This window comes from Convolutriloba macropyga, chromosome 4 (genome assembly GCF_964194025.1).
Source record: "Convolutriloba macropyga chromosome 4, txConMacr16.3, whole genome shotgun sequence".
Taxonomy (NCBI): domain Eukaryota; kingdom Metazoa; phylum Xenacoelomorpha; order Acoela; family Convolutidae; genus Convolutriloba; species Convolutriloba macropyga.
In genome coordinates this window covers 48,777,029-48,804,906 of record NC_134471.1, presented here as the reverse complement: position 1 = coordinate 48,804,906, position 27,878 = coordinate 48,777,029, and the positions used below count along the sequence as shown (strand labels likewise).

General features: G+C 35.0%; 1 protein-coding gene across 1 annotated transcript; it reads left to right on the top strand.

Moving 5' to 3' along the window:
* On the top strand, positions 1–25,991 carry LOC142337716 (guanine nucleotide-binding protein G(i) subunit alpha-3-like). The gene is made up of 7 exons (XM_075387175.1): positions 1–400; positions 8,682–8,826; positions 9,313–9,545; positions 10,047–10,215; positions 13,516–13,706; positions 24,763–24,901; positions 25,450–25,991. The coding sequence occupies exons 1-7, from the start codon at positions 245–247 to the stop codon at positions 25,596–25,598; spliced, it is 1,182 nt and encodes a 393-aa protein (XP_075243290.1). The 5' UTR covers positions 1–244; the 3' UTR covers positions 25,599–25,991.
* The last annotated feature ends 1,887 nt before the right edge of the window (positions 25,992–27,878 follow it).

Sequence of the window (27,878 nt, the reverse complement as noted above, 5' to 3'; positions counted from 1 at the left end):
GCCACGAATTGCTGGTCATCTCAAATCTATAACATATTAGAGAATTTGTTGTACGTGAATGCATTGTTTCAATCCTATGCAGACTTGTACAATGCTATGTTGAGATCAGAATTGTCGCATGCATCGATTTTGGTATATTGAGTTTAAACCTTAAACCGAATATAGTAATCTTACAAGACCGAGAATTGTGAGTATTGCCCAAGACTTGCATATTTTTACGGAAGCATTAGCGGTCGGGTAAAGAATGCCGTGCGGTTTGCGTGACTTATTCCCGTGTTTTTGCAGAGAACAGGATGCTATTTCGGCTGGATTGGCCGAGCGGAAGAAGCAATTACAGAAAACAATATACATTTTATTACTTGGAACTGCAGAATGTGGAAAGTCGACAGTGCTCAAACAGGTGGGTTCTGAACAACTTTTACTCAATTTGTCTTTTGAAAAAAATCTGGCAAAAGGCTAATAATTTTATCCTCAATTTTCTGCAGTATATTATCGTATTATTGAGTTGATTTTACTGTTGAATTTACAGTTAAAACGTGAAGCGACATTCAATTTTCATCTCAACCAGGGTATTTTTAAAAACATCTAAATGTTATAATTACCATTAAACAAAAAGTGTCAAGTAGTTGTGTAACGAATTTGAATTATCGGGTTTTACGCATGACTAACTTTTCCGTCATTTTTAATGTTCAAATCCTCTTCTCGATTGAGCGCTAATTGATAGCTTTCTTCGACAAAAGGGGCAAGCAAGGTTAAACTATTAATTGGGTTTCAATTGTAGTTTCACTGCTCATTTCCGATAAGCTATGCCTTTTTATTCGATTGGCGTCATTTAGTTCCTTAATATAAAACTTATATACAAAGCTCGAAACTCACCTCTATTGATGAAGAAAGAACAAATACTGGTACCCATTGTCAGAAATAAATTTGTCGGATGTTAGTTCCCGAGTTAACCAACAACCCTTTTAGGGGAGGCGCTTTCTTTTAATTGACCTTTTTATAAAATTTCATAATATGTCTTCAGAAATTAGCTGATAAACTGTGGAGCTCCGATACGACCAGATTTTTTGAGTTGTTTATTTGCTCTCGAATGGAGTTTAAAGAAATTATCGTACTCGTCGTATTGTACCGTCTTGTTTTTTTTTAATTGAAGCAAGTTTATTCATTGCCTGAAATTTAACTTTTCTTTTAGAACATTGACTTATGTATTCAAACGCCGGATATTAAAATATGGAGCTAGTTTGTTGAGGATGACCAATAAATAGCTTCCATGATCATGCAAGATTAAAAGAAACGTTTGAGACGTTTTAACCAAATATTTTTAGTCTTGATGTTTCAAGTCAGGACTGGAGTAACTTACATCAATGTGAAGATGGAAATGGCATGTACAATGTTTTCATAACATTTGCAGTACTATAGAGTTCCACGTCCCACTTATAAAAAGTTTTCAACCAGAAAGGAAAATTGCTGAAAAAACCTTGGCTACCAAAAGAGCTGAGGGAAGAAATCACGGAAAAACAGTAGTAGTAGTAGTCTCTCAACCAGGGTATTTTAAAAAAAAAGCTAAATGTTGTACTTATCATTAAAGAAAAAAGAAATTATCGGGTTTTACGCATGACTAACTTTTCCGTCATTTTTAATGTTCAAATCCTCTTTTCGATTGAGCGCTAATTGATAGCTTTCTTAATATCTGGAAAAAGAACCCATCGGAGCAAGCGCATACTAGTTTCAAATATCAGAGAAATTTGGTTAATAGGCCTTTTTAAACTACTCAAAACGAGTTTTGCTAATAGTTTTCCAATGAATTACCAAGTAAAGAACAATGGAGCTTCATCAAGAAAAAAAGTTCGCAAAGAAAGGGAGTGTCTCATTATAGTCGATGGTGAAAGAGAAGTAGAAAATGAATTTGATATTGCAAATTGTCTCAATAGAAGTTTTCAAAAATTAGGCTTATACAATGGACAAAATGTGAGCGCTCCAAATATTTCTCGCATAGAATTTAGGAAAAGTTTTGCTTCAGAACAGTCACACTAAAGGAACTCTATGATGACATTGATTCACTCGACAACAATAAGTCTCCGGGTCTAGGCATTTTTAATGCTTGGGCAGTCAAGCCAGCAAAGGTTGCAATCGGAACCCATTTGAAGTTTGTTTTAACACATGCATTAGTCAAAATTTTTCCCCAGAAAATTTGAAACTTTCTTTAGCCTGGTCTACAAAAAAGGGGATGTAAAAAATTTTGAGAAATTTAGGCCTATCTGATTTACTCCAATGTTTGGAAAACTCTTTGAGCGTATACTTCTCAAGGTAGCAAAGTTTGCAATCGGAACCCATTTGCAGTTTGTTTTAACACATGCATTAGTCAAAATATTTCCCCAGAAAATTTGAAAATTTCATTAGCCTGGTCTACAAAAAATGGGATGTAAAAAATTTTGAAAAATACAGGCCTATCTGATTTACTCCAATGTTTGGAAAACTCTTTGAGCGTATACTTCTCAATCAGGTTAACGAATTTATAGGAAAAGAAAAAAATTTGAACGGTACACATTTTGGATTTCAAAAAAAGTCTTCTACAGGTGCTGTTTTACACTTGATCGAAGCTTTACAACAAAACTATGAAAACGTAAAAATTTTGGTTGCTGTTTTTATTGATCTAGCTAAAGCATTTAATGCAATATCGCACGAAATGTTTCTCAAAAAGATTGAATCGTTCTGTTTTTCATTAAGTGCAGTTGATTTATTTGCTTCCTTTCTTAAAAACAGACAGCAGTGTGTTAAGATAAATGTTTACTCTGAAGGGTTGGAACCAAATCATGGTGTTCAACAGCTAAAGGTTTTATGGCCACTAGTTTTTCTTCTCTACTTTAATGATTTTCGGGAAAAGGTAAATGGAAACTTCGATAAGTGAATTTTCTGATGACACAAGTTTCCTTTTTAGCAGAAACAATGTCACCGAACTGGAAAAATGTGTTTCTGAAATACTGGAGAAAACAGATAACTATCTAAAGCAAAACAAATTAACCATCAATACCGGTAGAACTGAACTTCTTTGCGTCTCGAAATAAAATGAAAATTTTGATCCGATAGTTTTTCGGGGACAGGGAATTAAGCAACAAAGTCACTGCAGAAACTTGGGTTTAATGATGCACTTTCATGTACAACTCACCAAAGTCCTATCAAATATGGCCGCAGCAATTAAATCCATATACCTTATACGTTATCAGTTACCTCTGAAAGCACGATTGATGCTAATCAAATCCCTTGTCCTTTCTCATTTAACTTTCAGTGCTCTATTTTTTCAGAACTTGAATTTCTCTGCAATGCAGCAAATTAATCGCCAAATGAATTGGGGAATCAAGGGTTGCTATGAGAAAAAAAGTTAGAGATCTAGACATTTTGCCTGCAGAACTTTTAATAAGACAGATGAGTGTTTCAAAACTTGGGAATGATATTTCAATACTGAAATCAGGCGGCACTGAGAATTTTTTTAAGTGTTAATGTCTTAGTAAGAAACAACAACAGAACTGAACAGCTAATTGTCTTAAGGTCGAACAGTCGATCAATACAAAAAAGAAGCATCCAAAACTGGAATAAACTTCCGCATGAAGTCCGGATTATCAAATCACGCTCACAGTTTAAACGCATAATAAAACAGTATCGGCTCCAACAATTCAAAGTTGTACCGTTGGAAAGGAACGTTAGTGGCTTCAAAAGTTTTTTACCTTTAAAAAACGGAACCACTAATTTTGATTTGTAACGTACTAATTTTGAATATATTTTAAACTTGTAATATTTAACCCCTCGGTTATACAACCTCGGGGAAGAGGTAGACAACTAAAAACAAATTAAATGATACCTCATTAGAGGGCTGAGGATACCTGCCATTTACGAGAACAAAAGACAAAAAATAACAAAATCAATTGAAACGAATAAGCATTAATTACGACCGAAATTCATTGACTGTCTATTTTTTTTGAATTTGAATTCCAAATAGCATCAGATAAAGCTTAAACTAAATTAACTTGCATTTTAATAGAAAAGATATAGGACCTATCATCATTGAGAATACTTATCAAGTAGACAAAAACAAAAAGAGCGAAGTTAAAAAATACGGTTATAATTTTTGAAAACAATTTATCTCGAAAGTTATGAAAACCATTAGCTATCAACTGAAGTTGTTAAATAGGGTCAACTATAGCTCCTTAGGAAGCCTTGAAACCGCTTATTGCACAGAATTTCATTCCGCCGTTTCGACTTCTCGTTAATGTGATAATGTACTTGACAGGAAAGAACCTCAAAAATGGGAAATTTTCCAAAACCAAAAAGAATTTATGAAAAAACTCGTATCAGCGACAAAACGCAATTATTATAAAATTTAGCGGAAAAGACTACATTACAATTTATGTGATTTAAGAGGATGTGATTTTTCTCTTGAATGAGACTAAGCTCAAAAGCCATTCAAATTTTTAAAATATATATTTTTTGAAAAGTCCAATCATAAGTACAACCATAAGCTCTCAACTAAGAAACAAATAGATTAACTGGTAAATGCTCAGGAAACTATTTAGACTTTTCACTAGTGATACTAACTCGAAAGGCCGCAAAATAACGAATACCGGCAGAACTTTAAGTTTCACCGACAATTTTACGCAAACAAAAGATTTACGCCAGAAACCTTTCACGGAAACTAGACTTCATTGTAAATTTAATTTGTAAATAATTCAGTCTTGGCATGAAATCATTCCTGGCCTGTAATTCTTTGAAAAAGAACAATAGGCAAAAAATTATTGTATAAAGGAAGAGCGCGCCAATACAATCCGCAAAATTTTTTGGAGTGTTAAATTAAAAGTTGGACCAAAACTAGTGTTGCTACTGCTGCTCGTCCCTTTAAACAAACAATTTTTCCAAATGCAAGAGAAATAGCTAATTTGAGAAGAAACTATATAAAAAATTGTGAAGTTCGAATAATTATTAAGAAACCATTACGTATCAACTCAAAGCATTCGATGGTTTCACTAGAAGCTCCATAGACAGCTAATTAGACTTTTGGTTGATTGGACTCAGTCATAGGACTGAAAAAAGAACAAAAAATGCTGGCAAAATTTGAGAATTCATGAAAAAATTTACAAAAACTGTCGGAGCCGTAAAAACGATGAGCTATACTCAGAAAACAGTTTTTTTATTGGACTCCTTTTGAACGAAAATCGGTTCTCTGATTAATTGAAACTCTACATAAAAACAGACAGCGAGAGGCCGCTAAAAAACAACAGCGAGAGGCCGCTACATTTTTAAACCCAAATTAGTTTCGGGAACCGGAGGTAGAAATAGCCCTCATTTTAGTAAAAAAGAATACGTTTGCTGTTTTTATGTCTGCATTACCTGTCAATTTGAACAAACTGGGCTAAAGAAGCATACTTGGTGACATTTTCAATTAAAAAATGAAACAAAAGAATGTTAACTTCAGCCAAAATTTTACCGAAAATAGTCTGTTCAAACAATTCAGCAATTCTCTGTTATCTCTAAACGTAAAACCAAAATAAGACTATCGTTAACATTTTTTTCGTTATTTTTGAAGAATTTTATAAATTACGAAAAAAGTGAACAAAACAACGGAAGTTAGGATAACGTTCACAAAATTTAAAACCTCCGTAACTCCGAGGTATATGCAAAGCCTGCGAGCCAAATTCGCAGATGTGTGATCTAGATGGGGCTTTCATTTGAACAAAAATGGGCTCTCTGATTAATTGAAACTCTACATGAAAACAGACTTGTCTGCATTTGGGAGGAGAAAATTGCAAAAAAATTTCAAAAGGACATAAAGCGAGACAGTAGTTGCATTTAGTGTCTTAAGTTGCGCAGTGATTGGAATTTACTGGGAGGTTAGAAATTCAAGGTGCATGGGGGTACTTTTTGTAGTACGGAATGCCCCCAGAGTTGTCTCATACCCCACCACCGCGACATCTAGTTAGGCTAGTCTTATTAAGTCAGTTTCAACAATCAAATCAACACCTCGCCCGTTGTTTGAGAGCTGTTTGTCCGAGCTTAGTGGGTTATATTATATAGTTTTCTTACGTTTGTTTTTCAGAGCTTGCCGTTATGAACTATTCGTGTCATTATAGAGATCAATTAATAAGCTACTAGTTGCAGGATAGAAAAAAAATTAACGTGATGCCAAACGTTCTGTCTTCTAACAATATATATCTCAAACCATGATCACTTCATTGAGAAAACGATGGAAAGTTTCGTGAGGTATACCAATAATGAGTTTTAAAATGAGTTGTTTTTGAAGTTTTAGCCAATTATGATTATATAGGTTATTTTCAAATATCCTTGGTCTTTATTTTATCAGCCCGTCAATAATAAGCGTTCTAACACGTTTAGTAAGTTTATCATTCGCTAATCTCTGAAGCTCTGACAATGTCTCTGGAATAGAGAAATGAACCGTTGTTTCCGATAAGTTCAGCTCCATGAGAGTTAGCCAGAAGAATTGAGATGAACACATAAAATCCTTAGCATTTGACAAACTTTCTTAGCGTTTTTAATTGCTCGCAATTGAAATTTGTAACAACTATTTTAGTCCTGTCCTTTTCTATTGCTATTTTTTATATCTATCAAATTTTTGTCTGATCAATTTTTCGTCTGACCACTTTTCTTATACGAAGCCAACCACTCGCCATTCGCGAGCAATTCGCCCGACGTTATTTGTTTGTTTGATTTTTAATAGCCGCCCTCATCTTCTCTGCCGGCTATTATTGCGCTCGTATTTTTTTTTTACAATTCAAAGAATTTGAATTGTATTGGGGCGCTGTCTTTTTTTTTTTTTAAGATCTGTTCACACATTTTCATGATTTTTGAAGTCAAATTGGAGTAGTGATTTTGGTCACGCCGAAACAGGAAGTGGAGCGAAAAAGCGAGTGGTTTTGCGGCGTGAAATTTTTTCGCTCCAAATTTAAAGTAGAGTGAGAAAATGGTGTTTGAACAAAAATTCGCTTTCTCGCTAGTGGTTTTTTGTTCACATGCGGCAATTTCACTTTGATTTTTACTGTTTTTTCGATTTTTTAGATCGGATTTTTTTTCTAAATGGTTTTTCCAATCCATTCATAGTCCTTTCTAGGTCTAGTTTTCTGTTTAGTCAATGAAAATTCTTTGAATTGTACGTCAGGACGTGTCCTGCTATGTTTTTTTTTTAAGATCTGTTCACACATTTTCATGATTTTTGAAGTCAAATTGGAGTAGTGATTTTGGTCACGCCGAAACAGGAAATGGAGCGAAAAAGCGAGTGGTTTTGCGGCGTGAATTTTTTTTGCTCTAATTTTAAAGTAGAGTGAGAAAACGGTGTTTGAACAAAAATTCGGTTTCTCGGTAGTGGTTTTTTGTTCACATGCGGCAATTTCACTCTGATTTTTACTGTTTTTTCGATTTTTTGGATCGGATTTTTTTCTAAATGGTTTTCCCAATCCATTCACAGCTCATTCTAGGCCTAGTTTTTTGTTTGAATTAAATTTTCATTTCTCGCTAGTGTTTTTTTTGTTCACATGCGGCATTTTGACATTGATTTTTTGTTTTTTTTTTCTTATTTTTTGATCTGTTTTTTTTAAAATGGTTTTCTCAATCCACTCATAGTCCATTCTAGGTCTAGTTTTTCTGTTTAGTCAATGAAAATTCTTTGAATTGTACGTCAGGACTTGTCCTGCTATGTTTTTTACTTCGTCAAACTTTTTTTCGCTTTACCATTTTGCCGCTTTTTCGACATTTTGCGTGAAATCTTTTTGACTTCTCTAGGCTAGTTTCTCTCTTCTCTCATTCTGCTAAAAGTGAATTTGAACATCAGTTGCCAAGCAAAGCAATTCAAAATGAACAGAGTCGGTATAAAAAATTGAAGTCAGAAATAGAAACGGGATAAACCCATAAAGCCCAATTTTAGATGCCCGCTATTTGAACGTCGTTCCTATAAGTCTTAGTTATCACCTCTATTGCTTATTGGTGTTGATAGTAGCCCCTGTAGCCTCTCTCTAAGGAACAGAAGTATGTTCAACTACGAAATGCCATCAAAATAAATCGGACTTAAAAAATATTTTTGTACAAAAATCTTTTTTTTTTCAATATATTCTATTCGTTCAATCCCAATCATGCTTATTGGAATCAACGGCGGCTATTTTCCGGCAATCTGCCGGGTATGTTCTATCAATTCGGGAGCTTTTTTCTGGGCCTAGCTGAACTGCTGAAGTTTGCGATAAAGGATAAAATGTTATGACCGTTATGATAAAAATTGATTTCGATCTGTCGATGGAAAAGTACGTAAAGGTCTGTTTTCCCCGTTGTGACTTTCAGATTTCTATTAATCTACAGAAAGTGGACGGCCATAGAAAATTATCTTATTGCAAATAACTGCACAATTATTAAAGAGCGTGGAAATTTTTTAGTTATCCAAAAATAGTGTAGAAGCATGATCCATGAAAAGAACTTTTGGAGGTATTATATGGAACAAATTGTTACATTTTCATTAAGCAATATGAAGCAAGTTGTTTGAAGACGTGGAATGAGTTGATGTTCTTTTCAGTTTTTAAACTCATTTCAAGTTTTATGAATTGGAAATCTTTTTTTAACTGTTTTGATAGATGAGAATTATGAATATTTGTTTACGATTCGGTTCAAATGTGACTTTGAATTGATATGTTCAGATGGAGCGGAAGTACAATGCGACTGCCTTTGAGGAACAGAGGAGAGTGTGTTCAAAAGTGGCCAAGTTGAATCTCATCATGGCTACATGGCAACTCCTGGACGCCAGAGACAATCTAGGATTCCAACCGGATGATTTGGAGAAAGGTAGACAATATTCACATGCTAACGGCCACGTTTACAACTCATTTTCTTAGCCTCCAATTTAGTGCGGTGAATAACTTTGCTGTCCATTAGGCATTATTAAGGAACTGTGTTTGATATTATGTTAATCCTTTTGAGTAGGTGTCCGCAGTTTTCTTTGTTCAACATTTTAAGTCTTAGCGGTGTCGATTTTTGGATTCTTCTTGGTCTTTAAACATGACAGACTATTCTAGATATCAATAGACTAATTGGAGATAACGACCAACATAAACGCGGAAAGGGCAGAAAGAAATACATCTTTCGCTGTTATCATGAGCTAAATATTACGGCATTAATGTGAAACATGACGGGGGTAATAATAAGAGTCCAATTGCAATTGCTATAAATGGCTTCCTAAAAATTGTAATCGTTTGCATGAGTAATGCTTACGGTCATTATTGCGGCTGTCGACGCTGTAAACGTGAAACGTAATGAAGTTTCTTGTTCCAGAGAGTCGCTTCAAAGACGTGGCAGAATTCGCCTCTCCTGAGAATTGCAATGAACGAGTTCCCCCTAAGTCCTATCACGAGGACCACGCCTTCCAACTGTACCCTGGAATAGCAGAGGAAATTAAGGATATCTGGAGACAACCTTCAGTGAGAGAAACTCTTGATAGAAAGGCAGAGTTCTACCTCCTCGACTCAGCCGAGTATTTTATGAGTCGGATTGACGATGTCAAACAGGTGCGTCAATATTAAATAGCTCCTCTCCTTGTTTTCCCTATTGATGGGACAACCAGAAAATGGTGTAACCTGCGTTTGTAATAAAAAGGATGGTTTAAATCGAGCAATTAATTGCTCTCGAACAGAGTTTGTAGCAATTATTTTAGTCCTGCAACCGATTTTTCGTCTGTTCGATATTTTTATCTGACCAAAAAATTTTTTGTTCTGAGAAACGGGATAAACTGGTAAAGACCGAGGCATTACGTTCTGGAGTAATTCTCGAAGTGCCTAAAAATCATGAAGATATATGCGAGCAAATACACTTCAGCTCAGTCTGTTTTCTACGGGAGCGCTAAAAACCCTTAAATTTTAAGAATTGACGTAAATATTTATAATTCACTTTCAAAAAGAAAAAAAATGAGAGAACCTTAAATATCAAAATCGAAACGCATTTGGTACTGCCTAGAAAGTAACATAAATAACTTAAGAGGAACAATAATATATAATTAGCTTTGTATTCAGAGGGAGTATAAGCCTACAGACGAGGATGTCCTTAAGAGCCGTAAGCAGACCACTGGCATTGTGGATGTGCTGATAGACGCCAAGCTGGCACACGACAGTGTCATCTTCCAAATCACAGACGTCGGAGGCCAAAGGGCAGAGAGCAAGTTCTGGTTCAGAGTCATGCAAGGTTCGTGGCTAATCTGTAACAGCTCAACTGAGGCATTAGCTATCCACGTTATCTGCATTTGATAGTAAAAATTATGGACATTAGAGGACTCAATCGTACTATTCAGAATAGCTTAGTGAAGCGAAAAACGTTGGTTTAATGGCATAAATTTTAGTTGGTAAAAATTATTTATAGCCGCAAAGCTGGGACTATAATTGGCCTTCTCTTGGTTTTTACTACTCGTAGAGAGGTATCGATTTCCCTTCGGTTTTTACGACTCGAAGATGGTGCATTGGTTTTCTTGCGATTTTTTTAAAACCAGAAGTACTATTCGTTCAGACGGCGTTCTGACCTAAAAGCGAAAGCGAGTAAAATTGCCATTTGAGCTTTTTTTTGAGTGTGAGAAATTTTTTAACCACGACCCGCGTTAACTGAATGACTTTTCGACTTTGAAAGGTGTTTTGACAGAATGGTGCGTATAGATAACCGTTTTTAGCTATTTTTTGTCCAGTTGGCACAATTTTTTGTTTTTAATTTTTTTTGTGGGAATAATTTCTACACGATGCTTTTTTAACGTGAAGCCCTCTGGAATTCGATACCACAGTGTTTTTTAAAGCCTAATAATACCTTTCATGTTCAAAATGGGCACATAATTTCTGTTTTAATTAGTTTTTGGCTTTATCGTCATTTTCTATATTTTTGGACTTTTGAGCGGACTTTCCAAAAATAAGCGCGTATGGCAACTCTTCTTTGCTAATTCATGTGTTCAATACCTCTTGATAACCTGAGGTTTTTGTCTTATAAGATTGTACTAATGATCCGATTTTTCGTGTTTTTTTTTGTTTTTTCGTCTTAGCGAAAGTCTGTCTTTTTGTGCGTCAACAGGAATTTTATTTCGTTTTATTAACAAAAGAATTATTTTTCGGCGTTGTCTTTGAAATTCAGTGAAAATTCAATAATTTTTGACTTTCTTTTGCAAAATTTTAATGTTTCGAAACGTTCAAAAATCAGGAAATGGTGATCTTATTTCTATCTTTTTAATATTTGTCCATATACTCAGCATTTTAGCAGGTATCAATCATTATAGCATTTTCCTAAGATCTATTGGTTTTCTTCTAGGCTTTTATCAGTTAAACAATTAATGATTTTGTCTTTGTTTTAAGATTACTTTTCATTTTTTGGTTTTCAAGTGATTTCGTTTTTGTCCTCATCCATCAGCAGGGAGCTACAAATTATCCAAATGGAAGAATTCAGTTTAACCTCTACGTGTTTAATCCAGAAAATTGGATTTGCGCAGTAAAGTTGTGTTTAGCAATTGTTATCATCGGACCTTGAAGGATTGATTTAATTTTTTTGGACGTTGATCAAAACCAAGACTAAATTTTGTTTAAACTACGCTACAATATCAATTGTATTAGTCAGCATTAAAAAAATTGTTGAATATAATGCAGCACTTAGAATTGGCTCAAATTCTGGTTAAATTATTCGACTGACTATTACTTTCCGAGAATTTATCTTTTTGTTGATTCATTTTGCTTTTGCAATTGGTTGGACTCGCTTCGTCTATGATATCTCCAACAAGAGAGAAGTTTATCTTCTTTTGTCTTAAATCTAGTGACTCCGAAACAAAACATTTAGTGTTTTTGAGTCCTTAACTTAAGTATTCTTTTGAAAAATTCACTTTAAGTGTCTATGAATGTTCAGCTTTTTGCTTTCACAGTGTGTCTTTTGCGTAGTCCTGTCGTTTTAAGACTGTTATCGCAAGTTATTCGCAGACTGGTATCGCAGTTGGGAGCTTATCAGCATTTGACCATCCTATGGATTTTTTATGTTCATTGACTTGCATGGGTGACGTCTTTTTTCACTCTTGGTGTAGCGAGTTGTTCATTCGCGTGATTGGGTATTTGGTCACACTTTACTACCTCACTCATATTGACTTTTATTGCTTTAATTCAAAGAGATAAGGTCAAGTGAGTGTGTTTCACGCTAATTGTAGCTTGTTTAAGAGCAACTAATGCAAGCCACAATAATTAAACATATTTTTAACATCTCGGCATTCAATGAAAATGAAAATTTTTTTGTGATTGCAAATCTACGAAGCTATTGCGGCTATTTTCCAAGAACCTGCCAATTATGTTTCGTTAATTGTTCTGGAACGAAGTTGGAAGCAATTATTGTAAACGTGTGTGTCTTTTTTAATGCAAAATTTTTGCTTGACCGATTTGAATTTCCGAGTGACTTCTAATACCTTGACTTTTTGCGTTTTGCGTAATCTCAATTTCAAGCTGTGGAATTGAATTTCACTTTAATTGTGAATAGTGGTATATAACCTCTAATGAGTCAGTTCAAGTCCTTTAGTGAAGTTTTTAGTCCACCGCCTCCGAAGGAAGCAGGCTGCAATGGATTAGAGTTCTAACTAATCAATCGGGGGAGAGCAATTCGTCTGACGTTAGTCGGTTATGTTTCTCTTCAGCTGAACATTTTAATAGAAAAATTTAGCAGTTTTGTATTTAGCAGACATTTGCGTATATGATTCTTGTGAATGTGAAAATTCATAAATAACATTTTAACCATGTCAGCTGTTCAGTCAGATATTGCAGGGTTCCTGTTTTTTACCAACTCCGTTTCCGCAAAATTGTTCACTGATACTGCTACCTCCTATCTGCATTTTTGTAAGAATGCGTTCAACTTTTCTGGACAAGAGAGCAAATAAAATTCTAATAATTAATTATGCTTCTACACAAATAAAATCAAACAAATGAATTTCAGAAAGTTTGATTTGCGCTTTAAAAAGGACATTTTGCTCCAGAATTTAGAATTTGGCTGTTTATTTGCTCTCAAACGAAGTTAGTAGTATTATATTAGTCCTGCTGTTCTTATGTAAATTTTTTTTTGTTTATCGATTTTTCGTCTGACGCTTTTGATTTTTCTTCCTCGAGAAACCCCCTCCAGTGTACTTTGCTGTAGAAATGGTACAAAGATCATGTACGCTTGTAAATTAAGCAGATTGGACAACTGTTTTTGACACCCGTTATTAATGGCTTCACTCTGCGGTACCCCGACCTTCGTTCAGGCCATTATTAATTCTTTTGAAAGAACTAGTCTAATATACACTCAATTCAAAGCGCCACCTTGTAAATGTTGAGAAGTTTTCTATTGTAACCGGATTTCTAGTCTGGCGTCATGAAAAAGAATCCGAGATGATTAGATAACTAACAGACGATTGCGGAAGTTACGAAACAGTGAATAACGGCTAGTAAACAATGGCAAATACACTATGAAGCTAAAAACCGTTTAGTTAACCATATTTGTGTCTTTCAGGCGTGGAGATGACCTCGATCCTGTACATTTTCTCGTTGAGTGATTACAACCTGCCTGTGCTAGAACTATTGCCCAATAAATGGCTCAACAGACTGCTGGAGAACATGAAGATGTTCAACACTGTCATTAACAGAGAGGACATGAGGAACAAAAACATCATCGTCTTCCTCAACAAAACTGACATCTTTGAGGTTAGAACTCTCCGCTAATTAGGATTTCCTGGTAAAAGATAACCACCGTTTTAATTGATCAGAGCTAGGTAAATCAAGTACATAATTGTATAAATGTTTATCAATATAATTAGTGGTATATATTGAGTTTTTGTCAGGTTTATTGCTGCTAAAGAGATAGCTCAGCAAGCTAGTTTTGGCCTTTTCTTTGTTTTTAATAGCCGCCCTCATCTTCTCAGCCGGCTATTATAGCGCTTCTATTTTTGTTTTACAATCCAAGAATTGGATTGTATTGGTGCTCTGTCTTTTTTTTTTATTTTTGTAAGATGTTTTCACACCTTTTTTTCATGACTCTGAGCTTTCTAAACAGGTAAAGCTCAGCGGGCATCAAGTTTCATTAGAGGCCCTTACTAGCGTTTAGTAGTCCGTCAAGTGTTTAGAGCGGCGAATATACTGGGAAGGCCGTATTTCAAGGTTAAAAGTTCATTTTTAGGAGTTTTTGAGCCCAAAGTGTTGCAATTTTTCGCGTTTCGACTTATTTGTTATACCCGTCTAAAATTGTTTTTTGTAAAAGTTCATAAAGGATTTTTGCAAGAAAAAACTGTTTTTTAATGACTGTTTTAAGAGCTATATCTTTTGGAACTCGAAACAAACACGCAAATTTATACTTATTTTTACAATTTATTTCTATTTTTTTAAAACGTTTGTAATTTTATGAGTTTTTTTAGCCCTCAGTGTCTGGGAATGTCCGCCAGGGTTTGTTAATCGTTTATTGTGTAGTTTCTAGTGGTAATGGAATGCTTTTCAACATTTTAACATCACGAATTTAAGCAATTTTCAGAAAAACTTGCAATCTTTTCACATTTTTTTAACATTTATTGTAATTATCTAAGTTTTTCCAGCTTCAGGGGCAAGAAAACCTCCTATCGGGTTTGATAATAGGTTACGGAGTGATTTTTATTGGCCATGGAATGGCCTTCAACTTTCTAATATTACAATTTAAGGAATGGCCTTCAACTTTCTAATATTACAAATTAAGCGTTTTACTGATAAAACCTGCAATTTCAAGTTTTTTTTGGAAATTTCTCATTTTTTAGGTTTCTCCAATCTCAAGGTCCAAGCAACCTGCTCTAGGGTTGGATAATAAGTTACAACATAGTTTTTAGATACAAGGATATAGTTTTCAAGTTTTTAATATCTTGAATTTCAGCAGTTTTTTTTAAAAAAACTTGCAATTTTTTCAAGAGTTTTTCAGGCACCAAGGGTACAGGAACCTCCTCTAGGATTTGATAATAAGTTACTGCATAGCCGCTAGAGGAAATGGATGGGTTATCAATGTTTCAATAACACGAGTTTCAGCTATTTTTTGATAAAATTTTACTTATTCAATTGAAACGTGTTTCAAATTTATTGGTTTTTATGATCCAATGAAACTATTTAAATTTTGGAAAAGAGATACTGGATAGCCTCTGGAGACATTGAAATGGTTCTGAAGATATTATATCATGAATTTTTAGCAAAATTTTGCTAAGATTTGAAATTGTTTTGGATTTTTTGAAATTTTTCTGTCATTTTCTGAGTTTAACAAGCCTTACTTGCCCACAAGTCTTGCAGATAGTTTACACGGCAGAACTCCACAGACCAAAAACGTATTTTGCCTTTCTTATTTCCGCAAAATTTAGAAACCTTCTTTAAATTTTGCACTTATCATTTTTGAAGCATTTGTCATATTTCTCGAGTTTATGTACGTGGACAATAAATCTTTTTCATGTGAGTATCTTAATGAGTATAAGGAATTGTATCATATTGGGCCCTCATGGTAAAAGGCTTCAAAAGTTTCAGAAAAAAAAACTTTTTTGTTTAGTTTGTTCGATTATTTTAGTTTCTCAATTTTCAGATTATCTTTTTGGCTGGGATTGTTAAATGATCTGCTGGTCAGTAAGATTACTTCTACGTTTTTTATTCAATTCTTTGGATTGTATTTCAGGACTTGTCCTGCTATGTTTTTTTATTTTTGAAAGATGTTTTCACACCTTTTTTCATGACTTTGAGCTTTCAAAACGGTATTAACAGGTAAAGCTCAGCGGGCATCAAGTTTCATTAGAGGCCCTTAGCCGCGTTTAGTAGTTCTTCAAGTGCTTAGAGTGGTGAAGCTACTGGGAAGGCCGTAATTCAAGGTTAACAGGTCATTTTCAGAAGTTTTTGAGCCCAAAATGTTGCAATTTTTTCGTCTTTTTTTGGATTTTTTGTTGAACCAGTCTGAAATTGAGGTTTGTAAAAGTTGGTAAAGGTCTTTTGCAAGACGTAATTACTTTTTATGGCCATTTTAAGAGCTATATGTGTTGCTACACCAAACATAAACACGGTAATTCATTCTAATTTTTAAAATTTCAAGTTTTTTGAATATTTTTGTTTCAGCTCTTGGTGTCACAGTAATAGGTTATTTTATAGTTTCTAGTTGTAATGGAATGGTTTTCAACTTCACTAGTTTTACCATTTTTTTTATAAAACTTGCAGTTTTTTCCAATTTTCTGACATTAATTGCCATTATTCAAGTTTTCCAGCTCCAGGGGGCAAGAAATCTCGTCTAGGATTTGCTAATAGCTTATTGCAAAATTTTTATTGGCCATGGCATAAGACAGTTTTTTCAAATTTTTGAAAATTGTTGTCAATTTTTAGGTTTCTCTAACCTGAACAGCCAAAACATTTCTTTTAGGTTTTGATAATAGGTTACTGCATAGATTCTAGTTGTAATGGGGAACGTGTTTCAAGATTTTAATATTACTAATTTTAGCGATTTTCAAATCGTAATTTTTTCTTTGACTTCCTGAAATTTTAGTCTTTTTCCTCAGTGGCCAGGGGTTTGCTGCTATTGAGTTTGCTAGTATGTTATTGCAGAGTTTCTAGTGGCAACAAAATATTTTTCTGTATTTTTAGATTGCAAATATAAGTAATTTTTTAGCTTGCAATTTAAATTTTTTGATTGTTTTCAAAATTTTTGATTTTTTTGTCCTTTTCTGAGTTTAACTATCTTTATTGGCCTACGAAACTTTTTAAATGTTGCAGATGAGTTACAGGACAGAACTTCACAGAGAAAAATTGAATTTGAACATTTTCCAGACACATTTTTGAAAAATATCTTTGAATTTTTCCTTTTCATTTGAAGCATTTTTCACATTTCTTTTTCAAGCATTCGTCATTTTTTTGATTATCTACCTTTAGTATCAAATAAATCTTTTTCTTGTCTTTTGCGTATGTTAATGACTATATTGCATTTGTGTCATAAATGGCATTCAGGTTTAAAGCTTCAAGAGTTTTAGGAATTATTGTTTTTTTTGTTTAGTTTGATTCTTTTAGTTTCTCAACTTTCGAGATTTCGTCTTTTTGGCTGGGATTGTTCAATTGATCTGCTCGTCAGGTACATTAGGCCTGTTTCTCATTCAATTCCTTGGATTGTATTTCAGGACTTGTCCTGCTATGTTTTTTTTTTTTAATTCGTCGAATAAAAATGTTTCGCTTTACCTCATTTTGCCGCTTTTTCAACATTTTGTGTGATCTTTTTGACTTTCCTAGGCTAGTTTCTCTCTTCTCTCATTCTGCTAAACGTGATTTTGAACTTCAGTTGCTCAGCAAAGCAATTCAATATGAACAGAGTCAGTATAAAAAAATTTAAGTCGGAAGTAGAAACGGGATAAACCCATAAAGCCCAATTTTAGATGCCCGCTATTTGAACGTCGTTCCTATAAGTCTTAGTTACCATCTCTAATGCTTATTGGCATTGATAGTAGCCCCTGTAGCTTCTCTCTAAGAAACAGAAGTACGTTATGTTCAACTACGAAATGCCATCAAAATAAATTGGACTTTAGAAATGTTTTTGTACAAAATTTTTTTTTTCAATATCTTCTATTCTTTCAATCCCAATCATGCTTATTGGAATCAACGGCGGCTATTTTCCGGCAATCTGCCGGGTATGTTTATTACTTGGAAAGGACGAGGAGTATTTTCCCTTCGGAAGAGGAGTAGCTTTTTTTGCAAATGTAAAATAAATTTGCGCCGAGAGAGGGCAATTTTGTTTATGCAACGCGTTGAGTGAATGACTGATTTTAAAAAGTTTTGTTGAAAAAATAGTGCGCATAAATACGGTTTTTAGCTGTTAAGCGTCTAATACGTCACGCAGCAGGTTTTTGTTTAATTGCTTTCAATTGAAGTTTGAAATAGGTGTAAAATTGAATCATTTTTAGGCTAAATGAAAGTTGCTGTATTTTTTCTGTACTGTTTACTGTAAGTTTTTAGTTTATGTACAGTTTTCGGATACTGATAATCATTATTATTAATAGCCGCGTCAGAAATTCCAGGCGGCTATTATTGCGCTTCTAATTTTTTTTATCGTCTTACAGATTTTTGTTTCGTCTTACCCTGACTTCTTGGAATTGACTTTTTCAATGACTTCAGTGACTTCTAGTGCTTTGCAGTTAAAATTTGTGTTCGCGACGTCATTTCTGCTTTTAGGTCAATTGCGTGACTTACCTCACTCAAAATAATGACTTCTGAACTCACTTATGGAACTTTAAATTTTATGAACATTTACTAATTAAAGGTCAATATTGTGCGTCTAAGTAGAGCCAAACTTATGTGCCCTAATTCCTGAGTAATAGAGTCTTGAGTTTTAATATCGAATATTAATTTTGAAAAAGCTCCAATATGGCTTTTTCCTTGTAGAGCAAATGTGTCTCATAAAAATGACAGTCCGAATCTAACCCAAAAAGTCTAGTGGTCTATTAAAAATCTGGTGGTCGATCTGTCATTTTTATTTCTTTAGTTGTTTCAATTCATGGTAGGCCACAAGCCTCTATCGCGGCTATTTTCCGGCAATGCTATGTTTGAAAATAGTTTTTTTTTAAAATTTGTGACAAAATTATTTAACGTTAAATGCTAATCAGATTTTGCTACGGTTAATTTTTGAGTGTCTTTTTCGGGCTTTTTGTTTGCAACTTCTGTCGCTGTCGATTTTATTGTCTTTATTGTTCTAAAATTGTCTGTATTGTTCTAAAGGTATTTAGTTCAACTAACTGGTCCAATCCTGACATACAGTGTTTGACAAATAAGTTGTGTGGTGCAATATCTTTTTCAACTATCGATGTTTTGCTTCCATGTTTTCGAGTTGGCTGGTGACTTTCAATTTGAGTAGTCAATTTCGTAGCTGGTGCAATTTTTCAATTTGGGTAGCCAGTTTCTTAGTTTCAGTCTTTTAACGTTTCCGGCGATTTTGGCTATGCCTAAGTGAGACAATTTTCTGTCTCACGTAATACGTGGGGTAAATCTTTAAAAAACGCAGTATTCTTGATGCAATCTCGAGGCACTTTTTTCAAGCTGTTTACTCTCAGTTAGCACAGTCTCTTCTACGAAATTGTGTTAGGATAAAGGACAGCGATGTTCAGTTTTTGGGTTCTGCAGCCAATGTTGTGGTAATTTGGCGATATTGTTCTGGCGAAGTTGCTTGTTAACGGATTTCTTTAGTTTTTTGTTGTTACAAATTACTTTTCTTCAAGCTGAATTTTCACAAAACCGACAGTGAGCAAAAACTTACAAATATAACGGTTCTCTTGTTTTTTTTGTTTTGTCTGACGGGCATTTTTCGTTTTACATTTGTTTAACATTATTTCGTTTAATATTATTTTGCTTGACTTTTAAGTGACTTTTCACGCTTGATTTCTTGCTTTTTGCTTGATCTAAATTTAAAAAGGCGGCATTGACGAGTGGTAAAGGGCCTTAACGGTTATGCGTGAGGTCACGGGTTCGATCCTCTCCATTGTCAACAACTTTTTCACCCAAGAAGTTTTCTCGGATGCAACCCCTCTGAAATAAATTGCCACTCCTGTCGTGGCTAGTTTTGATAATGCGTCTTACCTCACACTGCAAAACGATTTTGGCACTTAAAAGTTTAAAGTTTACGCAAAAAATTTTTAAGAGCAGCCTATAACTTTAATCAACCTATTTCTCTGTCTGTTTCTATCTGTTTTTCCGGCTATAAGATTGAGTTGTAAAAAATATACAGCATTGGCTGCTTAGTAATAGTGTTTTGTGGAATCTAGTTGTTTTACCGAAATTTTTTTTCTCGGAAATTTGAATTAATTGGATTGTTTTGCTTTTATACCTTGTTAGTGTTATCTCTAATAACTGTTTTTCAGTCTATTTTTAAAATCAATGTGTACGGCGGTGGCCGCTAATTAAGTTGGCCTGGAACTTAAGATGTTTTTCTACGCATTCTGTATATGTTAAATAAATGTTGAACTGTTTGATTTAGTTGCTGTCTATTGAGAATGAAGTACATATTCTAAGTCTATGTCAAATACATTGCAATTTCATTTTCCACTGTTAATTTATAGTTTTGAGTATTTGAAGTATTTTTTACAGCCGTTTTTATACGCGTTTTCTCACTGAGTATTCGGATATGTTCTGTTTCGGCCCACAGTGTTTTTTACACCCCCAATTACAAATTATATTTTGTTATATAGCACGTTACTATGTAAAAAAAATAGAACCTGACCCTGCGGGGCGTAAAGAAAGAAGCCCACTAAGCTGGGGGGCAAAACAGAATAGATCCGATTTTTCTATCGTTTTATTGTTAGTTTCTTTTCATTATGGCAAGGACGGTTCAGACTTTCTTTTCGGATGTGCTTACTTAGAACTAGTATCATGGAGTTGGAGTTTGGGGGTTGTCAGTTTTTGTTTCTAAATTTATTTCTAGATTTACATATGAGGTCAACGGACTGCATGCATCATCATTGCAGCTTGCGCCAAAAGTAAGGATTAAAATGGCAGTTGAAAAAGGTAAGGGTTTTCAACTGCCATTCGACTCCCGAAGAATTTTCATGATGCAAAAGTTGCCTTATTTATTGCACTCAAACGAAGTTTGTAGCAATTATATTAGTCTTGTGGCCTTTTTTATGCGCTTTTTCCCTTGACCGATTTTTTGTCTGACTAATTTGACTCTTCGTCCTCAAAAACGGGATAAACAGGTAGCGCTCGGAGGGCTTTAAGTTCTCTTAGAGACCTCATCCTTTCTATACTCCAAGAAAGCGATTCACCGAAATTGTTTTGAGGAGACAATTTCATGGTGTGGAAGGCGGTTCTTAAGTTTTACCCCATCCCCTCAGTCAACCCACTCCAGTCCCTCCGGCGATTATCCCCCTCTTTACCCCCCCCCCCAACCCTCTCATTGTACACCCTCCTCCACCTGTCGATTTGAACTCCCCTCTTATCTAACCCCCCTGTTATCTAGCCATCGCAGCCCATTGCTTGAGCTCCCCCCCCCCCCCAACGCCCCACACACACACACACACACTGGTCACCCGTCTGACGCCCTAATGCTAGCATACCTAAGCCCTAGCTGGCTACTACCGAAGCCAACCGCTCGCCGGTGGTTTGAGAGCAATTCGCGCGACGTTGGTCGGTTATGTTTTGAAATCTGAGTTTTATGAGCTGCCCGGTAAGATGTTTGCTTTTAACAATCTTTTTCAGTGTTGTTTTCTGTTTTTTTTTGCCGAGAATTGGAATTTTAAGTTTCGGAGCTGCCATTTCTTGGTTTTCATTCTAATACGAAAATACTATCTCGACTTAAATCGCTTGAAATTGTAAGTTTTAAATCAAATATAATTTTCAACGGTATAATTTTTTGTATGTAAGTAAGATATTGTATGTAAGTATTTATCGTAAGATAATTGCATTGCATAGTTTTGTCATCTAACTTGGCGATTTGTTTAGAGGTAAATTTTTGTAAAAAATCATTGGATTACAGCAATCGATTAAAGACGAAAGAGCCTTATAACTCATAACATTGTTAACTAGTAAATCCATTAAGCTTAGGCTAGCGGCTAACAATGGCCGACATAAGTCGGTTATTAATTGGTCTTAAACGACCGAATTTGGTAGCAATTTTATTAGTGCTGGCCTTTTTGTTATGCCATCTTTCGCATAACCAATTTTTCGCCTGACGCTTTCAACTTTTCGTCCTCAAGAATGGATAAGCAGGTAAAACCCGGAGGAGGTTAAGTTGCGGAACAGCTCTCTTAAAGTCATTGTGCCTTAATAGTCTCTAAGTATGCAATTCACCGAAACTTTAGGAGACAGACATAAATTTTTCGTGCGACGGGCGATTTTTAAGAGTTTGACCCGCACTTCCACGCCACCCCCTCAGTATATACCCCGCCACACCTCTCCTTGAATGATTCCATCTCCTCTCGTCTCAACCCTGCAGGTTTGACTTTCGCCCGACATCATTCACTTATGTTGCTTTGATTGGCGTTCCGTTTATACCCTATCTTCATTTTTCTGCAGTTTAGAAGTTGCAGTTTTAAATTCTAGATATTTATAGTTTTGGAAGAATGAGAAAGTGAAACTGCTTGGTCTCAACAGTCATTCTTTTTTGACGTTTGAACTTATGCAGTAATCCAAGATAGGAGGTACATGAGCAGTTGATAAAATGGATTGATAGAATGAATTGAAGAGCAGAGACAAGAGAAAGTGATTTTTTGTTCGTCGCATTTTTGAGAGTGTGAGACAGCGAGAAAAGATGTAAAAAATTTTTCGCTAAAAAGTTTTTTGACCACGCGGGACTTTTTCAAATCCGTTTTTTAGTTTTTATTTTGAGCTTTTAGGGTAAAGTGGTTTTTCTATACCTTATTAACAATCAACTGTACGTTTGCGAGCATTTGTAATCATATCAATAATATAATAGAGTTTTATATGCAATCCTGAGCTATTTTATTTTTGATTTCCTCGTTTTAGACAGTTTTTCAGCCATTTTTGATATCCTTTTCATTATTAGTGACTGGTATATTTTTAATAGCCGCCCTCATCTTCTCAGCCGGCTATTATAGCGCTCCTATTTTTTTTAGAATTCAAAGAATCTGAATTGTATTGGGGCGCTGTCTTTTTTTACGACTCGAAGAGGAGTATTGGAGAAGTCCTTTTTTAATCAATTTTATTGGAGTGATTTTTGAAGCGAGGAAATGAAACGCGTGAAAAAATTTGGAGTGATTTTGGCGCTGAACAAAAGTGAAGAGCGGAGCGAAAAGAGAGTGGTTTTTGTTCATACCGCTGTTTTTGAGAGAGCGATAAATTGATGTGTGAAAAAATTTTCTCTAAGCGAGCGAATTTTTTTGTTCACGTGCGGCATTTTAAAGCAGTTTTTTTCATTTATTTTGATTAAGAGGTTTGGTTATGATTTTGTTTTAATTTTGCAGTTTTTCGTTCTTTTTTCTGGTTTTAGCTAAGTTTCTTTACCTATTATGACTTGCCTATTGTTTTGCGAGCATCTGGATACCCTATTGGCTGAATTCTTTGGATTTTCATAATTTTATCCTAAAGTATTTTTTCAAAATTCACATATGTGGTTTTTGTAAGTACTAGTTGTTTTGATGAAGTTATTTTTGCAGAGATCTCAATTTGTAAAAAAAATTGATCAGATTTTTTATCATTATTTAACAGATTTGATTATTGTTTTTGTTTTTTTATTTCATGACTTTGTTTCAAGATAATCATAAATTAGTGAAGGCACGTTTTGTTTGATGAGTAGTTGGATGGAGTTTAAATGGATTTTCACTTCGAGTCGTTTCCGGATTTCTTCCGGCTATGTTTTTTTTAAGATCTGTTCACAGATTTTCATGATTTTTGAAGTCAAATTGGAGTAGTGAGTTTGGTGACGCCGAAACAGGAAATGGAGCGAAAAAGCGAGTGGTCTTGCGGCGTGAAATTTTTTCGCTCTAAATGTAAAGTAGAGTGAGAAAACGGTGTTTGAACAAAAATTGGCTTTCTAGCTAGTGGTTTATCACATGCGGCAATTTCACTTTGATTTTTAGTGTTCGATTTTTTGGATCGGATTTTTTTCTAAATGGTTTTTCCAATCCATTCATAGTCCGTTTTAGGTCTAGTTTTTTTTAGTCAATGGAAATTCTTTGAATTGTACGTCAGGACTTGTCCTGCTATGTTTTTTTACTTCGTCGAACAAAAAAATGTTTCGCTTTACCTCATTTTGCCATTCACTCAATTAATTATGCAAGATAAAGAATACAGTCAAGGTCAAAAGAGCAAAATCAAAAGAGACGGGAGAAATCGATAAAGCCCGCTCAATAAGTTATCGAGAATTAGATTATCAATGTTCATTAGAGTGTTCGCTAGCTGACATTGGTATTAAGCTTATTAGCTTCCAGTTTAGAAGTGGAAAAAGGTGTTTCAACAGAAATTCGCTTTCTCGCGGGTTGTTTTTTGTTCACATGCGGCAATTTCACTTTGATGTTTACTGTTTTTTTTTCGATTTTTCCATCGATTTTTTTCTAAATGGTTTTCCCAATCCATTCATAGTTCATTCTAGGCCTAGTTTTTTGTTTGAACCAATTTTTCATTTCTCGCTAGTGGTTTTTTGCTCACATGCGGCATTTCGACATTGATTTTCTGTTTTTTTATTATTTTTTTTATCTGATTTTAATAGAAATGGTTTTCGAAATTCACTCAGTCCGTTCTAGGTCCCGTTTTTGTTTAGTCAGTAAAAATTTTTCGAATTGTACGTCAGGTCTCGTCCTGCTATGTTTTTTTTAATTCCCCTTACATGTTGATCACGTTTTTCGTTTTAGATAAGTCACGACTCTCACGTTTGAATTCTGACTTACCTCACTCACTGTTTCAACCGAATGGATTTTAAATCCATTCACTCAATGAATTACGCAAGATAAAGAATACAGTCAAGGTGAAAAGAGCAAAATCAAAAGAGACGGGATAAATCGATAAAGCCTGGTCAATAAGTTATTGAGAATTAGGTTATCAATGTTCATTAGTGTTCTCTAGCTGACATTGGTATTAAGCTTATTAGCTTTCAGTTTAGAAGCTATATTAAGTATAGTTTCAGAATGCAACTGAAACTGCACGCCGAATTAGAACACTTTTTGACACTGAAAAAAAAACAGAAAAAAATTGTCAATTTTTTTTCTTTTTCTGTTTTAATCCCGATGTGCATCAAGCGCGTCAACGGCGGCTATTTTCCGGCAATCTGCCGGCTATGTTATAAATTTAATCTTATCAGGAGAAATTGAGGCATGTTCCTCTGACAGTGTGCTACCCGGACTACCCCGCGGACAATAGAGACCCCCACGCAGCCATGGACTTCATAGAGCAACAGATCAGAAGCCAGGACAGAACATCCTCTCAATTTAACACAGGAGGTCTGTATTTATCACAGGTAGAGAGGACTCGAATATTTCAATATTTTTTTATAACAAGTACATTTCGGTCTGAAGTAACTTGCGCTGTGAAATGTTTGCATGCTATCATTTTCAATCAATGACACAACGCCTATAAATGAACCATAATTACTATCAATCTCATGCTGTGTAAATAATCTCTCTAGTCGCATCGAAGCTTTTGTGGCTGGAGAACACGTTTAGTTGACCCTTAAATGCTTGCTTAAAGGTAAGAAGGCTTATAAGATCTCTATAAGGAGTATAAGGCTATAAAAGGTAATAAGTAAATATGAATTAAGGAATTCCAATTGCCTATTATGGAGAGACTTTAAATTCAGATAATAATGTTTCCCAACTAAGACACCTGTTCATTTATTAGTTTGTACACTTACCCTGCACACCTATTGGCATGGTAACTTCTTTATCTGTCATAGGAATTCAAACGTTTCTTTTCATAAAAAGCATTAACGCAATTAATAATTATTAATTGAAATCTCAAATGTTCTTGCTGATGGGTTGTTAAATTTTAGGCAGTGATCGTGGCACAGATATGGGTTCTTCTAGGGAGATTGTGTTCCACAGAACTCATGCCACCGATCCTTACCAGTTCCAGACTGTTGTCGATTCTGTCTTAGCAACTATACAGTCCGAAAATCTTCGCATATCTGGACTTCTATGATTCAAACCAAGAAATCAGAAATTCGCAAAATTTTGATATTAAAACGGAAAAGCTTAATTGATGCTAAAGAAGCTAAAATATTTTTTATAGTTATTTTGATTTCGAGCAACGAAGACAATTTGTGTATCAAATCCAAAACTGTTTCCCTTTTTTCTCTTAAATAATTTGGTTTATCAAAGCCTCTGAACACTTGAACATTTTTGAACTTGTGTTGGCTGATGAGACTAAATTATACTCTATGGGCACTTTATCAGAGGATCTCACTATTTTCAGATTGTTTCTAATGATTTTCGGAAAAAAAGGAAATAACAGATCCGCTAACTCTTTTCTGAATCCATTTATACCTACTTCAAATTTTGATATTCAACCAATAAATTTACACCTTTATATTTATTCAAGTCAGGCTTTTGAGCGTGATGATGTTCAAATTTCAGGATACTAATGATTAGCTGAACTTTCTTTACCACAAAAGTCTCAGGAGGTTTTTTTCAAGATAAAAATCTCTTCAATTCGTCTCTAAAAAATCTCTTCAATTCGTCTCTGTCGTCAATGAAAATTAATGCTATATAATATTTGTCAAAAAATTTTCTCTTTCTCTTTTCAGTTTGAGACTATAATTCTCACTTTCTGAAGAACAAACAAACATGCGACACCGAAAGCTCCCACAAGCAGGGGCATGACTTGCATCTGTAGAATTAATACCCACACCCATTTTTAAAAACTAATTGCTGTAGAACAGTTTGTAATGGTTTGTAATGGTTACATTTGTTTAAGTAATGTTCACCGAAGCTAATCAAGATGCAGAAATAAATGGCGTTAAGGGCAATTGTGATAGGTTGGCTTACTTCAATTCTGCTAGTTCATTCGTTTACGCAATTTCGACTGAATTTTGTACAAGACCTCGCTATTCTTATTAGAGCGAGTTTTTTGGTCCATTTGCGTGATAATGTTTTGGTCACACATGACTGACCTCAGTCTCATCAAAGTGATTTTTTGCTTACTTTGTCCGAAGGTGATAAGGTCAACTGAGAATATGGCACTCTAATTGAAGGTTCTTTGAGGGTATCTTATAGAAACGACAAATAAGTTATGCAATTTCTTCATATAGCTTCAAATAGCCTAATTGTTCTCAAACTTATTAAATAGTTTCATGTCAAAATGATGTCGAGTGATGGCTATGGTCATCGCCGCGAATGTTGCAAAGCTCCATGTTTCATTTTTTCGCATCTTGTAAGGAAATGTTGTGCGGTTTCCTCCTCCTGGTTACAGTGGGTGCACATTGGTGAATCTGACTGTCAGAACCGATATTTACACTCCTCTAGCTTTGCCCAGCGATTCAATCGGAGCTTGTAGAATAGAACTTCTTCTTCGCGGGTGGCATCTGTTAGTATCGCGGGGTTTTCTTCCCTGACGCATAAATTGTTGTAATTTGATTCTTGATTCACCTCCATCGGGAATTCCTCATGATTACGTTTCTCCGCTGTGCAATGGGTTGAGTTTTTGATCGTCCCAGGGTCTTCCGTTCCAATTTTCTCGTACAATTAAGCTGCTTTTGTTCTCCAATCCATTCTCCAGGGCTGAACTTTTCCTTTAGTTTTAGTCTCAGTCTGTTGTTATGTTTCTCTGTTAGTAGTTTCAGATGGTGGTTTTCCGGGAGTTCTAGAAATTTTGCGTTTTGTTTGGTTGCCTCTTCCTCTATGACTTGTTTCATTGATGGTAGCTTTGCCTCTCTTCGTGCGTGTAGACTGTTGGTTCTGGCCGGGATTCCTGTTATTATTCGGGCCGGTCTGTTGTTACAGGACTCGAGTTTCTTCTGATGGCCCTCAGATACGAAGCATCCCCAGACTCTTGCGGCGTACAAGCCTTCTGGTCTGTCATGACATATGCTTGGTATACGTGTCGCAGGTCACCAGATTTGACGCCCCATGATTTTCCTGCAAGGCACTGCATGATCTGTAGTCTGCTCTTGATGGTCCTCGTATCAGTCTCGGCTTACTTTCTGAAAGTACACTGGTGGTCGTATTCCACTCCCAAGATCTTCGGGTGCTTTGTATGTTTTGAAGTCGTACCACAATCGTTCAGAGAGTAGAAAAGATTTTGTTGAATCAATCGACGCCGGGACTCGGAGTTATTCTGGACTCGAAATTTATCTTTAAACACTCACGTGCACATTTTAAAATGTCGAAAGTCTAAAGTGTCAGAAGTTAAAATGCCAAAAGTTGCTACTTAGCCAGAAGTTGAATTTCGTTGACTTTCGTCATTTTAAAACGTGAGCGTTTC